The sequence below is a fragment of the Crocodylus siamensis genome, chromosome 2 (assembly GCF_052110815.1).
Source record: "Crocodylus siamensis isolate JL-2025a chromosome 2, ASM5211081v1, whole genome shotgun sequence".
Taxonomy (NCBI): domain Eukaryota; kingdom Metazoa; phylum Chordata; order Crocodylia; family Crocodylidae; genus Crocodylus; species Crocodylus siamensis.
This window is the reverse complement of record NC_143396.1, coordinates 288,326,760-288,343,285: the sequence shown is the minus strand read 5'-3', so window position 1 is coordinate 288,343,285 and position 16,526 is coordinate 288,326,760. Positions and strand designations below refer to the sequence as shown.

Here is a 16,526-nt window from a genome sequence, read left to right as displayed (position 1 = left end):
AGGCATTCCTGTTCATTTCCAGAGCAGTAAGAGGCTTCTTTATGCAAGGATTTTTATTTTGCTGGCAGTTATGTTGGATCAGTTTTAATAAACTGAAATTTTACTTTAAGGAAGCCCTGCAGATAGCAGTTTAGATCACCTGTACTTTTTGTACTGAGGGTAATGTTATTCATAATTAGCTCTTGTATAAAGTGTGGTAGCTTTGTTGTTGAAACTTATTTTGTAAGTTCTATAGCTTTATAGAGCAGTGTGCAGCAGAGTATTTCTGCTATGTTAAATTATCTCAAGAAGTGGCTGCTTCATATACGTTAAAGAATTTCAATTCTCCAATTAAATTTCTGTCTGAAACTAGAATTAGCAGTGATGCAGCTTTTATGATAAATTCCAGATTCAAGACCCATTGATTTTAAGACAGCAGTTCCTTGCAGCCTGGACTGCTGGGTTCCTCAGGCATCTTTCCTTGAGCAGCAGGTTTTTGGAGTAGGTTTAAAAAGAAAAATGCCATCTGTTCATCTCTCCAAATAATGCAAGATCTCGTATGATAGAATCCTTGTTTAATGAAGTGCAGAGCCACTCTGGGCGAAGAAACATTGGAGTATCTTTCTTATCCAGCATGTATTGCTTCCCGACATCCTGCAGTGTTGTTATTGTCCTGTTGAATAACTTAACTGGATCTTGTACTAACTGTCTAGTTCATTTTGAAGATAGCTCTTCAGAAAATGACTTCACAGTTTATTGCACACTGGATGACTCTGGGAAGCCCAGAGTTTATAATGTAGGGATGAACTCTTCCTGGCCTTATCATAGGTAGAAATTAGAGAGTAACAAATGTAGATGAGTTAAAGTGTAGAGGGAAATGGAATTTGTTAATAATGTACTTGGAAGGCCAAGCCGTTCTTCATAAGTTACAAAAAAAATGTCAGCACTTAATTGAGTGCCATAGGCTTGAGCTCTCAGGATGTGTCAGATACCAAGCTGCAAGCATCATCTAGCACTAGGAAATGATTTGGGGAAAACAGAGACAGGGAAAAAGGAAGGGTGTAAAATATGTACTATCCTCCAGTGGCAGCCGTAAATGCAGCATTCCTTTTCCTTTGTATGGAAGAGGCTGGTAACTAAATCATTCCAGTTCAGTTGCTTCATGTCTTCGCTGTCTAACTTTGAGTACCCTGAGTCCTCCTGTTTTGAAGTAAATGTGACAAAACCTATGTCCATTCCACCCAGCCAGCCATAATGTTGTGTTTGGTGGCTTTTCAGCCTCCGTTTCATAGTTGGTCGGGTCGGAAGGGAGGCTTTTTAGCCTCTCCTCGTAGGGCCTGCCCTGCTGCCCCCTGACCATGCGAGTGGCCTCCTCTGGACCCTCTCCATGCTGTCCACATCCCTCTTGAAGCGCGGCACCCAGAACTGGATGCAGGACTCCCGCTGCGGCCTGACCAGTGCCGCATAGAGGGGGAGGATCACCTCCCTGAACCTGCTCGAGATGCATCTGTGGATGCATGCCAAGGTGCGGTTGGCCTTCCTGACCGCGTCCCCACACTGCCGGCCCATGTTGTTATTGGCATCAATAATGGCTCCAAGATCCTTTTCTGCCTCTGCACAGATGAGAAGGGAGTTCCCCAGCCTGTAGTTATGGTGCTGCTTCTTCCCCCCCAGGTGCAGCACCTTGCACTTGTCAGTGTTGAATCCCATCCTGTTCTCATCCGCCCACCCCTGTAACCTGTCCAGGTCCGATTGCAGCCTATTCCTCCCTTGTAGCGTGCCCATTTCTACCCACATCTTAGTGTCATCAGTGAATTTGAACAGGGTGCTTTTACCCCCTCGTCCAAGTCACTGACGAAGATGTTGAACATGCAGGCCCGAGGACCAAGCCCTGGGGGACCCCACTGCCCATATCCCTCCTGGTCGAAAATGACCTGTCCACCACCGCTGTCTGGGTGCGGCCCTCCAGCCAGTTAGCGACTCATTTGGCTGTGTAGGTGTCAACACCATAGTCTCCTAGTTTTTTAATGAGAATGGGGTGAGAGACAGTGTTGAAGGCCTTCCGCAAGTCCAGGAAGACGATGTCCACTGTTACCCCTGTGTCTAAGGATTTGATGACCTGGTCATAGAAGACCACCAGGTTGGTCTGTCAGGACCTGCCTCTAATGAACCCGTGTTGGTTGCCCCTAAGCATAATCTCCCCTGCTGGCCCCTCATGGATGTGTGCCAGGATAACTCTCTCAAAAAGCTTCCCCAGGATCGAGGTAAGACTAACTGGCCTATAGTTTCCCAGGTCCTCCTTTCTCCCTTTTTTGAAAATGGGAACCACGCTGGCCCTCTTCCAGTCCTCTGGCACCACGCCAGAGCCCCACGAGTGCTCGTACAGCCGTGCCGGGGGTCCCGCAATGACCTCGGCTAATTCCCTCAGCACTCGGGGGTGGAGATCATCAGGACCAGCTGATTTAAATACATCCAGTCCCTCCCCAAAACCAGAACCTGAAACAAACCTAGGATCTGAAGAGGTGAAGTGGAGAGGGTTTTTCTTAAAGCCTCATTCTATCTTTTCAAACAAGAAAAATGTCTGTCTGAGCAACACAGTTGCTTTCTGGAAAATTGTCGGTAGTTCCAGGCCAGTTCCCTTCTCTGCAAAGGGGGCCTTGGAACTTGCCTGCTTCAACCAAGTTCTGTCTCTCTGAGGAACTTAAACTTCCTATTTGTAAAACGAAATGCATGCCATGCTCTGGTAGATCTCAGTTAATCCTAATGTTAATAGCCCACTCTGAAAAGATGCAGACCTCTAGAGCCTGAAATTGGGCCCTTTGCACAGTAGCATACCCATGGGGCCCACCAGTACTATTTGATTAGGCTCTCCTTTAACCTTTTGGTCTAATTTTGTGCATCCCCTCCATAGTGTGCCTTCAGGACAGCGTATTGGCCTTTTGGAAGCATGGCATGCAAGGCAAAAGTTTTAAATCAGATGAGGTAAGTATGTACTAGCTCCTGCCACGGTGAGTTTAATTGTACTTTTGCCCATTTTCATCCTGCTCACCTACTGATTATCATGAAGGGGCCTTTGGGTGCTGCTCCCATAAAGTTTGTTCTTAGACATTGTTGCTGTGAGCTCAACTGCAGACTTTTCTCAGGCTCTGCTAGAAGGTGTTTTTCTTTTTTTTCCCTGTGGCCATGCTGCTGCAGCAGCCACAGGCTGACACAAGTAAGACAACAGGGCAGATGTTCTCAGAGACTGTTCCCAGAGGCTGGGCCTATATGCATCCTGCTTTTTTTCTTGGTAAAACCCACCCAGAAGATGCTTCTAAATGTCATCAGGTGTTCAAGAAATCCTGTACTCTTACCTGGGACATATTGAAAATGTGCCGTATCAGGAAATATAATTCTAATGAAAATGAATGCGGCCTTAATAAAAAAAAAAAAAAAAATACTAAGTTGACAGAGTCCCTTTAGCATGGTGCAGCTCCAGCTGAAAGTCGGTCCGTCTTCTAAGAGCTGAGTAAAGTGCTTTAAAGTTCCATCAACTAATCCCCTGGTCTCTTAATTATGAATATCAGAAGTAATTTAAACTTAATCCTGTTTTGTGAGGTGTCACCACCAACGTTTACTTAGTGTCTGTATATCTGTACAGACCTAAATTTTGCACTAAATTGTATTTGCAAGAGTCACTTAAAGATGCTGCCTAGTAATTTTTTTTTTCTCTTCTAAATAAGATTAATGAATTTTATTTTACCACTCAATGGATTTTGTCACTAATCCTTTTCTTTTGCAGGTTACCCAGGAGATATCAGATGAAACCCGAGTTTTCCGCTTGTTGGGATCAGACAGGTAGTTTATTTTAAATGGATAGCTTGCATTCATTTTAAATATGCATACTGAAAATTAATTGAAATTCAGCTCCAATCCAAGGCAATTCTCTCAGCCTCTTCACTTGATCAGAGGAGACAACAGGACTGTATTGCTGCATGGAGCCACCATGAGCTGAATTGTGACACAATTGAGACCAAAATGAGTCCTTTGTATGCTTCCTTTTGCTCCAGATAGAAGGTGGACTTTCTTGATGTGGCTTTTGTTAATACAAACACAGTTGGTGTAGACTAGATCGACTCTCTGTGTGCTGTGCCTCTGCAGAGGAAGAATAAACCATAGGTGACAGAGGCTAACCAGGTTGTATGCTGCAATTCTGGAGGGTCCTGGACCTGATAGCTGGGGTGAGGTTGTCAGGGGAGAGTTAGTCGTGAACTGTCCAACCTAGATAACTGGCTTGTAGGCGCTCTCTGCAGTTCTGCGACTTGAAGTCTGAACTAGGACAGCAACAAGCCTAAGCAGCTTAGGTATTCACACCCAACAGGCATGCTCAGTCCCTGAGCCATCTGCTCTTCAGCAGAAACACCTGCTGGAAACTGGTACCATCTAGTTAATCCACACACTCCAAGCAGATGTCTGTATGCAGGTTTCATGCATCAGCAGAGGCTGCCCCAACTTCTGTCTGTGCATGCAGTGTGTACACTTGAGGCTCTTGGCTTCTCAGAGAAGTGGTGCAGCTAGTGTATTTAAGCATGGGGGCCAGGAGATCAATGTTCTGGCCCCAGCTCCTCTTCTAGCTCGTTTGGTTCTGGCTAATGTCAGTCATGCCCAAATGCTCCGAAGGGACCTTCTAATTTGGGGTTTTCCTTTTAGACCCAGAGGCTTTGTGTTTTTGGCAGAGGGTGCAGGGTCAGAGCCCATTCCAGGTGGATTTAAGGCCAGTCCTCTGTGAACGTCAGACTTCACATCAACATCAAGGACACTTGAAAATTTAGCTTTTCTGTCTGTCATTCCTCTTATACAGGTGGGGAAATGGTTCTCTTCTCCCTTCCTTGCTCCTAGGGCATTAGTGAGGATGAATTAGCTGGATTTGCAAAAGTCTTTTGCTCATGTTGTGTCCCAGTGCTAAGCACTGTTTAACTCAAATGCAAGGCAGCATGCTTCAGTAAGCCTCCAAATACATTGGAATTGATACCTTAAGCATGCTGTGCTCTGGAGTTGGCATGGAAAACTGGGGGGGTCCCAAGCACACACAGAAATGGAGGGCATGCTGCTCAGCACTGCTGTGAGTTCCCACTCTCTCACCATGGAAGGATACTTCTGAATAATCAGCCAGAACAAATCATGCAGGAAAGCAAATTGCCCTCCTACCAGATCTTGGCTTCCCACACAACTGAGCCAATTCCATGGCTCCAGGCAGGGTATCCAGCCCTGGGCTGGTGCAGGAGGGCAATTCATAAACTGCCACTATCATCTATTCCAGGGCCAGTGTAATGGGGTCCCTTCACTCCTCATTATGGGGATTCTTTAAGGAGAAACCATACAGGCTGGAGGCCGTACCTTTGAGAGTGGTATAAAGGAAAGGCCACAGCAGCAAGGGAAGCAGAAGGGCTCTGGCTGGGGAGAGGTCAGGGCCTCTGGCTGCAGGAAGAAGAGAAAAGGTGCAGGAGTACTGATGGGGGTAAGTCAGGGGAAAATAGAGGGAAGCCTGACTGGCCACAACATAGGGCAATTTGGTGCTGAGCCTGTTCAGAAAGAGAAGCTTCAAAAGGAGGGGAGACTAGGGAAGATGAACCCAGAGGATGTACTGGGGGGAGAGACCACAGGAGAAAATGTGACATACTAGCAGGACCAGCAAAGCCACAGAACCCGCCAACTAAACACTCCTTCCCCCCAGCTGCCTGCGCACAGACTCCAATCAAGATGTAGCAGGGACAGCTGAGGACAAAGGCCAGCTAGGGCAGAGCAGGGAATGCAGGCAGCAGTGCACTGGGAGCGGTGGGGGAAAGTGCAGGCTGTATGTCAAGGGCACTTTGTTTTCTTTTGGAAAACATGGAGTGAGCTAGTCTGCCCCTGCGGGATCCACCCCAGGTACAACCTAGGTGGAATTCAGTGTGCATGCGATCAACAGAAATCCCATCTGGCCATTTAAGCACCAGAGAGTCCCTTTTCACTATGTAATACTCTACTACAGCACATATCCAGATCTGCCACTGTCTTAACAGGGTTAAGTACTCGGTGCCTGAGGGTGACTGTGATGCAGTCATGGGCAGCTTGACATAGTCACAATGAAACCACCTTGGAATAATTTAGACAGGAAGGATCCTGCCTTGAGCAGGGGGCTGGACTAGACTACCTTTAGAGGGCTTTCCAGCTCCATTTTTCTATGATGCTAAATGCCATGGGGGGCAGATTGGGTAGGCATACCCAAAGCACTTCCAGCACATACTGACAGCACTGAGTTCAAGCATCCATGACTGTTTCCATGAGAAACATCCCAGGAGGTGGTGGTGGTGCCCTCCTTTTATATGATTGTTTAGCGGTTACTGTACTTGGAGTGCAAGACACCTGGGTTCATTGCCTTCCCCACCTGGAAGGGATTTACACCCCCTTCACCCACATCTCAGGAGAGTACCAGAGCCACCAGGCTGGGAGGAGGAGGTAGTCCTTCTTCATCCTGTCACAGTAGAGGGCAATGATCTGTGAGTAGGTCTTGACTTCTCAAGCCAAGTAGCATCTCTGGGTGCTTTTCTTGCCTCCTGATCTCCATGGTGCTGCGGTGGTAAAATCTCTTCCTGGATTCTTGGGCTAGAGTAGCCAGGGATGCTAGTTCTCGACCACATTTCTGTGATGGAGCTGCATTAATTTGGAGGCTTCCTGTTAGGTTTGCTTCATTGAAATCAGCTTGTTACAGGGCACGTCAACACAAGATGCTTACTGCACAGTAGCCTAATAACACTGTGCAGTAGTGTGCCAGTCAAAAGCCATAGTAATAAGCTACTGTGCAGTGTTATTAGGCCACTGCGCAGTAACCATCACAAAAAAAATCATGTGCCAGCACTACTGCACAGTAAATGTAGTTACTGCCATTCACATCATTAAGGAAGTACTAAACTAAATGCACAGTAACTATGGTGCATTAATGACCATGTAGATGCAACCACAGAGTCAAAACTTCAGGATTGGCATCTGGTTGCAGTGAGTCTGACCTGTGACTCCAAAACTTGCCTGAGAAAGAAAGGTGGAAAATATTTGAGGAACTCCTCAGCTCTAATCCTGGCTCTCACTGTGACCTTTTACTTGTCTCTCTTCAGTTGCCATCTTTAAAATGGGTTTGTTGTGACTGTAAAAGTACTGAGGAGTGGAAAAGCAGGAATGAAATTTTACACAAAGTACCAGGCTTTCACCGGGGACTAATAACAGCTATGTCTGGGAGCTGATCCTTTCATAACAACAGGAGGAGAAGGACATGGGTGTACTAGTTGGTTGCAGGCTGTGAGGCATCCATGGAAAAGGTGAATGTGATCCTGAGATCCACTAGAGACAGGGAAGTATCAATGCTATTGGCAAGCACTAGCGAGACTTCATTTGGAGTGCTGCTCTGGTTCCTCCAAGTTCTAGAGCGATGCATCCCAAATGAAACAGATATAGAGAAGGGCAGCTAGGATGACCAAGGGAGTAGAAAGCCTATTTTATGAGAGCAGTGGCTTGCTTAGTCCAGAAAAACGGAGGCTGAGTGGGGATATGACCACTCTAGAAAATGTATGAATGAGGTAGACACCAGGCAGGGAGAAGAGGTTTAAGCTAAAGGATAGCATTTTCACAAGAGCAAATGGGTATAAACTGACCACGAATAAATTTCTAACCATTTGAGTAGTGAGGTCATGGGAGAGCTTTCCCCAAGAGTAGTGAGGGTGAGAACCCCAACCTCTCCCCCAGAAAACTGCCTTGCACCCCAACTATTTCAGAACAAGGTTGATCACTTTATGAAAGGGAATGTAGACTGCGCCTGAGACCACAGGGGACTGAGCTTGCTTACCCTGTAGGTCCTGCCCAGTCCTATATTCTTAGTGAATAATGCATTGAAACCTTTAGCTCTAATGATCCAAAGCATATTAATAATAAGGTATAAGTTGTAGCTGTGTTGGTCTAAGGACATAAGCAGACAAGGCTCTTTGGGTAAATATGATATATTTTATTGCACCAACTCAGATAGTTGGAAAAATTCTTTGCAAGCTTTTGGGTACAAATACCCTTCATCAGGCTGTTTTTTAAAAACAAAATCCTAGCATTTAAGGTATCGTTGCATATCTTTGCCCCTGTGATGAGTCGGTGAGCAGTGGGGCAGATTCTTCTCTGATCTTGCTAATGACATGATGAGACTTCTGTGTTACCACTGACCAGTCTGTTGTGTTTGTGCTTTAATTGCAGGGTTGTGGTGTTAGAAAGCAGGCCAACAGAAAATCCTACCGCACACAGCAATCTCTACATCTTGGCTGGACATGAAAATAGTTACTAAGCAACAGTAACCCAACGCAAAAAACAAGCGAATGAATACAACGCATAAGGAAAAGAGGAATCGTTAAGGAAACTCAATACAAGCTGGACTAGGACTTGCTATTCCTTTTTTTTTTCTCGATACCTTAACGATCTGGTGGGTAGGGTAGAAGTTGATATCTTTTTGCAGCTGGAAACGGCTGGTTCCGTCTCTTGCCACTGTGTGGTTGGTTATATCAAGTTTGCTTAATAAAACCTCTGAGTTAAATAGTCTTTCACTCCTTAGACATAAAGAAACACAGCCATTAAGAAATAATGTATGCGATATAGGTGCCATAAAATGTTAAATATTTTACTTCCTTTGGATTGTCTTTTTTTTCTGTAGATACGTAGCGCTGGCTGTTTTCCCTTTTATACCAAGTCTTATTCTTAATAAAGAGGATTCATGTAGGAAGTGAGGGTATCAGCAAAGCTTTTAGTTTTTAAACCTGCCATTCTGTATGGCTTTGTAAAATAGACTATTTAATCCTTATTTATTAATCTGCTGCTAGGATGGTGTAATGTATCTAACTTTTAGCGAAGAAAGGTTGCAGAGCAGCTTACAAGTTTGGTTTTTTTTTTTACAATTGTATAAAGATTTGATTATTCTTTCTCCTTGTAGAGATGTAGTGCGTTGTGAAGGGGGTTATATTCCACTGTTGGTTGTTCTTGTATAAATGCAGTTTTGTACAACAAAGTATTTTGTATTGATTTTTCCCTGCAGCATTGCCATAAAAGGGAGTTTCTCATTTACTGAAATAATTACATGTAGGTTGTATACAAAATGTAATATTGATGATCTCTGATACTTTGCTAGTGGGTGGATGTGCACTGCGTGTGCATGCATGTGTGTGTGTGTGTAGTTGACAGGCAGCCGTGTATTTTATAGACGTAAAATGGACGCGTTTTATTTTCATACTTTAGAGCAAACTCTGGGGAAATTTGTATGAAAACCTTAAGTGGATTGTACCTGGTTATCCTTAATGAATGAAAATGAAATGCATCAAGCTGCCCATAACACATTTGTATTTATACTATTCCAGAGGGGAGCTGGTAGGATAGCTGTGCTGACAAGGTTCTTGTTTGTATGACTGTTTAGGTCACTACTTGCCAAGCTGTTGTTCACTGATGACTATTTCCCAACTGCATGGTGTGTATGTGTGTATATATGTATATATGTGTGTGTGTGTGTGTGTGTGTGTATAAGAAGCAGTACTCTATAATAAAGCTTGAGGTCACTTTGGTTTCTCTCCCTTCCCATTTTTAGTTCATCATCCACATTTTTCCTTTACCACCGTATTCTTCCATTAAAGAATCACATTGCCTCCTGTTGTCTGCATTCATTAATTAATGTTCTTATGGTACCAGTCAGCTCCATCATAGATTGATGATCAAACACAGGATAGGGATTTACTACCTCACACTAACCAGCCAGCTATGACGATTTATTTGAAAACTGATGCATCGCATCTAGTGACCTGCCAAAACGGTAGGAAAAACAGGTTAGACCCCTTCACACTCCCCTTTCAAAATTGGAATGAAGTAAATGTGAAACCATCTGGCATGAGGTTTTGGTGGCAAATTATGCATGAAATTGTGAGTGGTGTGATGTTACATGATTCCTGTCAAAATAGAGGGTCAAGTTGTCTGTTCGGAAATCAAGCGGCCTTATTCGGTATGGATGAATTAACTCGGCGTACTTGATACACGTGGTGAATCAGTATTATCTTTTTGTTACCCGGTAGCTCTGGAGTTGTTGTTTTTTCTTTTATATTGTTCTGAGAGCTTGAAAGACAGACGCTGCCTGTGTACATTGAGACATTTTCTCCACCTGAATTGCCATTTAAACCTAATATTTTGCTGTGATTTAACATTTAAATCGTCACATTTTTAGTTCATATTGATTTTGAATAAATATTAAACATAAAGGCAGAGCTTAAAAATAAGGTAACAAATAGCATACCAAAAGTGGACTGATGCTAAAGTAATGTGGCCAGTTACACAAAAGTACTTGAGAAACGTAGTCTGATGGTCTGTGGCTGATGACTTTTTTTTTTTTTTTAACAGGATCCCATATGGCAAAGCAACCTATCTAAAATACTTTGTTCCTACTGATGTGTTTTAAGCTGTATGTACATTTGTCGGAAAAGAGATTCAGTGGTTAAGAGCCTTCTGAGCTGAATTTCTGTGTTGTTTGAAGCATTTTAACAGTATTATCAGAATATTCTTCTTGTATCATCACTTGGGTGGTTGCAAATAAGTGACTTCACAATTACGTAACAATGTTTGGGTAGCATGTAGTGATATTTGCTAGTATATCAAATGCATTTGCCAATAGGTAAAGGTTATTTGTGACTAATTGTAACTATTAGAAGTAATACAAGAAGGACGCATGTGTTAGAAGGTCATGAAGAAGGGCTAAAATAAAGAAACAAATTAAGCAAACTGAAGAACCTTAAGCATGGCTGTATAAATGCCATACAGCAGAAGTCTTTGTGACCTAAATTGCCACCGCACAAACCTGCTGCAGAGGGCATCCTTTTGCTCGTTCTTAAAAAGCGCTAAAGAAATTGTGCAAACACATTGCTTAAGAGTATCTGTGTTCGAGAGACAGACGGTGGGTCCTAGTTGGAGTAAATACCCATTCAGACATTGCTTAGCAAACGGTGACATTTCAGTATTGATCCCTGGCCATGACAGAGGTTTGGGGGCAAGTTGCAGAATTTTTCAACCTAGATCTGTGAAAGACATGACTGAATTGGGGTTTTTAAGCAGAATTTCTTAATCTACCATATATTCTCAAGGGCTTTGTCCAGTCTGGTCAAGATGAAGTGGAGTTAATGGGACTACCTTGTGGATTTCCCTCCTTTAATATAAGGCTTCACAGAGGTGGTACGAGTAGAATAAAAACTGTGATTTACACATTTCCAACCCATTTTTCATCAAATCAGCAGCAGTGGGTATTTCCAGTAGCCAATACAATGGGTAGCTGTAAAGACATTGTATCTGGTCTGTGCTTTGTGTGTTTTGTGACATTTATTCTGGGGTAGAGGTGCCCCAGACAGCAATTACTTCCCCTTTAGAAGAGGTTTGCTCGCTCCCATTACCTTTGAAACAGATCAAAGTATTAATTATTTGATGTGCCACCTTTATGTATTCAAGTTAAAAGCCTTAAATAGGCTCATCACGTTTTTTGAAATTCAAACAGCAGTTGAAATGCAGGCAGTAGACAAGGAAATCAAAAGGGGTTAATTAATGTAATCAAATCCATTGTAACCAAGAAACACATCTGTAACTGTATGTGACATCTGAGTCAACAGATGAAAGTACAGCACATCAGTGAAGCATGCAGTGCCGCGAAGCAGCAATTTCGGTGCCAGCATCCAGAAGCAGGCAAAGACGGAGACACTTTTGGAGTTGTATGTTTTTTCTCTTGCTTTTATTATTAAGCTGTAACTGAGGCTGGATCCTAACTGTACTTGTTCTGGTTTGGCTTGATTCTGCTTTAGATTTTCCCATGGCGGTTCTCTTCGTTTTCAAACCCGCACCAAATAAACTTTGCTTGATTTGATACCTGGTATTGGCATCCGAGACTTGTTTGGGCACAACGTCCAGCTTTCAGAAAACCCATGGTTTGGGGCCTGTCCTCTTGCCTGACAGCGGGGGGGGGGGGGGGGGGGGGGGGGGGGGGGGGGACCGTAAGCAGCGTACGCTAAGGCAGCGGTTCCCAAACTCTGGTGCGTTGTGCACTTCCAACTTAAGACGACACAGCCCTTTAGTCCCGCCAGCAAATTTTTTGTCAGGGAAAGTCGTTATAATCAATCTGTTAACGTGTACCACCAGCGGGGTATCTGTGTGCCACGGGTGGTACCAGCACCGCTGATCGGGAACCGTTGGGTACCCATACCACGGCTCGGGCACCTCCTCCCTCTGGGCAGCCGTCCTTCAATGCCGCGGCCTTTCGGCAGCAGCTGTCGCCTTCGAACGCTGGGTGGGAGCGCGCTGGGTCCAACACGGTTTTGTCCTTAAGGGTTTTGCAGCACTGTGAAGAGCCAGCCCTGAGGCAAGCGCGTGCCTGGCCCAGCGTGAGCAGGGCTGCCCTTAGGGCTGTTGGGGGCCAGAGTCTCATCCAGGATCCCTTTGAGGCTTAATTTTGGACACTGGGGGCGGACACCTGGCTCCAGGCATCCCTCTGCCCGGCGGGGGGCTGGTGCGGAGCAGGCAGGACGCTGCTGTCTCGTGTAGACGTCCAGTGCCGCGGGGGCGGGGCGGGGCGGGGCGGGGCGAGCCGGCTCAGGCCCCGCCCCTCCCGCCCTGAGGCGGCGGCGGCGGCGGCGGCAGCGGCGGCGGCGGGCGGGCCATGGACAAGTACGAGAAGCTGGGCCGCGTGGGTGAGGGCTCGTACGGCGTCGTCTTCAAGTGCCGCCACCGCGAGACGGGCCAGGTCGTGGCCGTCAAGAAGTTCCTGGAGGCCGAGGACGACCCGCTCATCCGCAAGGTCGCGCTGCGCGAGGTCCGCCTGCTCAAGGTACCGCCGCCCCCGGCCCGGCCTCCAGGCCCCGCGGCGCCCCCGGCCCAGCTCCGCGCTCGCCCCCCACCCCGGCTGCCCGGACTTGTGCTCCCCCTCAACACTTGCAGCCCATCCCAGGGCCTCTCATGCGCCCTAGGTAGACTCACCCCCCCCCGGGTACCTGTGGACCCCAAGGTACTTTGGCCCCCCTAACCCGCCCCCCGCATAGACTCACATCCCCGCCCCACATAGACTCACCACCCCATCAATACTCGCAGCCCCCCGATACTTGTGGATCCCCTGGGTAGACTCACGCCCTGTTCAATACTTGCAGCCCTCCTAGATAGCCTCACATCACCCCAGGTAGCGCTTGTCCCCCCTTCATAGCCTCACAGCCCTTTTCTTCCCCCACCCGAGACGCGTGAGTCCTAGACGGACTTGCGGCCCCTAGATTCATCTCCCCCTGCACAGACTGGCAGCCCTCCCTAGATAGACTTGTAACACCCCCCCCCCCACACACACACACTCTCACGCTCCTGTGCCGCGCTTTGGGAAACACCAGCTTTTTTTTTTGGTTGTTTTGTGACTACCGAAAAAGACTTGTGAAGAGCTCAGAACAAGCCCTGCTGTGAATTCCTCTTTGAAACATCCGGGTTTGTCTTGTGAAGGGTGTTTGGCACCCCGCGACACCCTTGAAAGGATCTCCAAGCGACTCTAGGATGTCAGGGGCCCTGGTTGAGAGTCACTGCCGTGGGGTTGTTGGTGATCCAGCCGGGGGGAGGCAGGGAGCGTGCCCAGCAGATCCAGCTCTTGGTTTCCCGACCCCTCTGTGTCCTGCCAGCTGTGCCTGGTCATCCCGATCCCCTGTCTTGGCTCTTGGGCATCTGAGGAGCCAGGAGTCTTGGGAGCTGCTAACTGTCATTCTGAAATCACAAGAGGGTTGAAGTACTGCGTGCAGGGAGAAGAGCACAGCTAAACTTTGGTTTAACAGGCGGGGGATTGAGGCAGAAAAAGGCAGCCAACCCCTGCAGCATTTGCTGGCATCAGTCACGATAAGAGTAAATGGTTCAGGGCAGTGATTCTCAAGCAGGGTGCCATGAAAGCCTTTTCTGGGGCCATCGGGAGCTGCTCAACAGTAGCAGTGTTTGGTGTGCAAATGCCTACGCGTGATTCACAAGATAAACCCAGGGATTTCGCATAGGAGGCCGCAGCATCAAAACCAGCCTGCCCTGCCGTGGCCTTTCGCAGGTCTTTGCTCCAGCAGAATTGTTCCAGTATTTTTCTGTAGTCAAACGAGTGAAAGCCAACAGCTGGGGGGGAGGGGGGCTGTTGGTTGTAGCCATATTGGTCTAAGGACCCTGGCAGATGGGGTTATTTGGGTTAATGTAATATCTTTTATTAGACCAACTGGATAGTTGCAAAAATTGTTCTTTGCACGCTTTTGGGCACTTGCACCCTTTCTCAGGCATAGGGAGAGGTTACCAGCTATGTTTTATCACCTGTCGGCCTTCTCCTCTTTTGTCCCCTGCCCCCGACCTACCTGTCTTACACCCGTTCACTCCTGTCCCCTCTGATCTTCCCTGCCACACATTCGTATTTTCACAGACCTGCATTTTTCACATTGGTGTAAGCTTCTGTTGGATCCTAGAGACTCTTTCTGTGCCTGAAGAAGGGAGCCGGTGCCCGAAAGCTTGTAAAGAACAATTTTTTCAACTATCCAGTTGGTCTAATAAAAGATAATGCATAAAGCTAAGAGCTGATGTATTTCTGAGAGGAGCCTTGAGTCTAATGAGGGGTTTGAGTCTACAGAGGTTGAGAACCATCGGTTTAGGGTTTTGTGTACGCTTTTTTTTTTTTTCCTTTTGAGCCGTCTTGGGTACATCAGTTGAGGTATCCAACACTCCCCTTCCCTGTGAAAGAGCAGAGGTATTTAGGCTGAGGTTGAAGAGTAACCACAACACTAATGTTTCTGGCTTCACTGAGTTCCTCTGAGAGCAGGATCTGTTCCACGGCCGAGCCATTCGTTCCAAAGAAAGCAGCACAATGAGAGCGGTATAGCATGTTGATGTCAAATCCTTCCTAGCTATTGTGTGCAGCGTGGAAACACGACCTTGGTGATGTCATCGGAGGGCTGAGGAGCTAAGATTTGTAACCTAAGTCGCCTGAAATTTCCACAAGCCTGAAGAAGGTTTATGCAGCATCCAGTGTGAAGAAAAGCCTTCACTTCAATTGTGAATTGAAATACCGTATTTATGTGCATACCAACTGCCTCCAGAGAAGGCACGCGCCTTGTTTTGGGGGAGACCAAGTGAATTTAAAAAAAAAAAAAATCCTTTAGCCAAACCATTCAGAAGCATTTTCCTCATTTAAAATGCAAGTCCTCTTTTTTTGGTTGCTAATTTTCAGAGTAAGAAGCAAGTGCGGTATGTGAATAAATACAGTAGCTCAAACAGTCACCGTTTTTCTTCCTTTGGACTAGATCTGTTATGTGAAGGTCATGCTTTTCTGCACTGACTTTCCAAGAGCATTGGGGAAATTGCAACTCGGTTTTCAAGCCTAGATATGAGCTCATTGGGGTTCTGCTGACCAATCCTCAGGCTAAGCTGTCTTTTTGGCTGCAGATGGCCCCACTGATAGGGCAAAGTGTACTTGGCCCTTGCTGTGTACGTGAGGTCTTGACAGAAGCACCAGAGCTGCGTGGGCTGCCCCGCAGCACCACCGTCTCACCCCCGCCTGTCGTTATCTAGGTCGTTTCTTCCCAGAGCAGCAAAATGTCTTTGCTGCATGAGGCATGAGCTCTCCATGTTGGGGCATGTTTTGCATATGAAAATGCTTGTGGATGGGGCATTAATGTTGGGGACACCTGGGTGCTCCAGTTCAGGCATCTTGTCATGGATGTTGGGGTCCCTTTTCTCATTGAGGTGCATGTTTGCTGCTCCCTGGGTCTTGAGGGGTGTGTGTTTGTGAGAGAGAGATGCACATATAAAAATTAAGGAAGCTTATTTCCTATTTATTTTCATGTTAACTTATAGACCCTGTTCTTTATGTGTTTTTAATGGCAATGCCTTGTTATATAAGAAAATATAGTATTACATCAGTAAATGTCAATATAGTACTACATAGTACATTACTATATAAAAAATAACATTATAATGAAACTCCCAGGCAAAAACCTTTTTATTCAGACAGTTCTGGTTTGAAAATAGTCATTAAGGAATATTATCCTTCCTATGCGTGCTGAAAGCCTGAGGTTCAGAATACATCCACGTGAACCCTGATGGAAACATTTAAGTGATGAGTCTTTTTTTTTTATATTAATTAATTTTACTTAAAGATCAGGGTTTGGAGGTTTCTTTTCCAGTATTAGCATTTGCTCCAGTCTCTGATTTCTACTTGGCGTTTTTCCCGGGCTTCACTTTCTACTTGGCATTTATGTAGCAGCAAGAGCCCATTATCTGCTATCAGTGTTCTTTTCCATTGAGTTAGCTCAGCCGGCTGGTTGGGAACCAAATAACATTCAGATTGACGCAAGCGTGCATGCATGTGTTTTTAAAATGCCCCAATGCTCTTTTTTTGTTGTTGTCGTTGTTGTTGTTATAAACCATGTTCTGTGCTTGAATTTCATGAAACATTTGAAAGACTGATGTGGGAGAGGCCAAAATCAAAGAACGGTTAAGGCCTCTTC

The 16,526-nt window shown here is 45.9% G+C and overlaps 2 protein-coding genes across 4 annotated transcripts in view; both read left to right on the top strand.

Annotated features, from left to right (window-relative positions):
- MAP4K5 (mitogen-activated protein kinase kinase kinase kinase 5) overlaps positions 1–11,909 on the top strand; it is a 111,132-nt gene extending 99,223 nt beyond the window's left edge. For both annotated transcript variants that reach the window (XM_090034339.1, XM_090034338.1), the window contains 3 exons: positions 2,891–2,961; positions 3,761–3,816; positions 8,227–11,909. In XM_090034339.1, the coding sequence (XP_089890465.1) occupies positions 2,891–2,961; positions 3,761–3,816; positions 8,227–8,314 (215 nt within the window). In that variant the 3' untranslated portion in view covers positions 8,315–11,909. The remainder of the gene's footprint in view (positions 1–2,890; positions 2,962–3,760; positions 3,817–8,226) is intronic.
- A 713-nt stretch (positions 11,910–12,622) lies between these two features.
- The window catches only part of CDKL1 (cyclin dependent kinase like 1), a 30,711-nt gene continuing 26,807 nt past the window's right edge, over positions 12,623–16,526 (top strand). Inside the window, exon 1 of one of the 2 annotated variants that reach the window (XM_090034335.1) lies at positions 12,623–12,859. In XM_090034335.1, coding sequence (XP_089890461.1) covers positions 12,692–12,859 — 168 coding nt within the window. In that variant the 5' untranslated portion in view covers positions 12,623–12,691. The remainder of the gene's footprint in view (positions 12,860–16,526) is intronic. The other variant, XM_090034334.1, reaches the window with a different exon arrangement.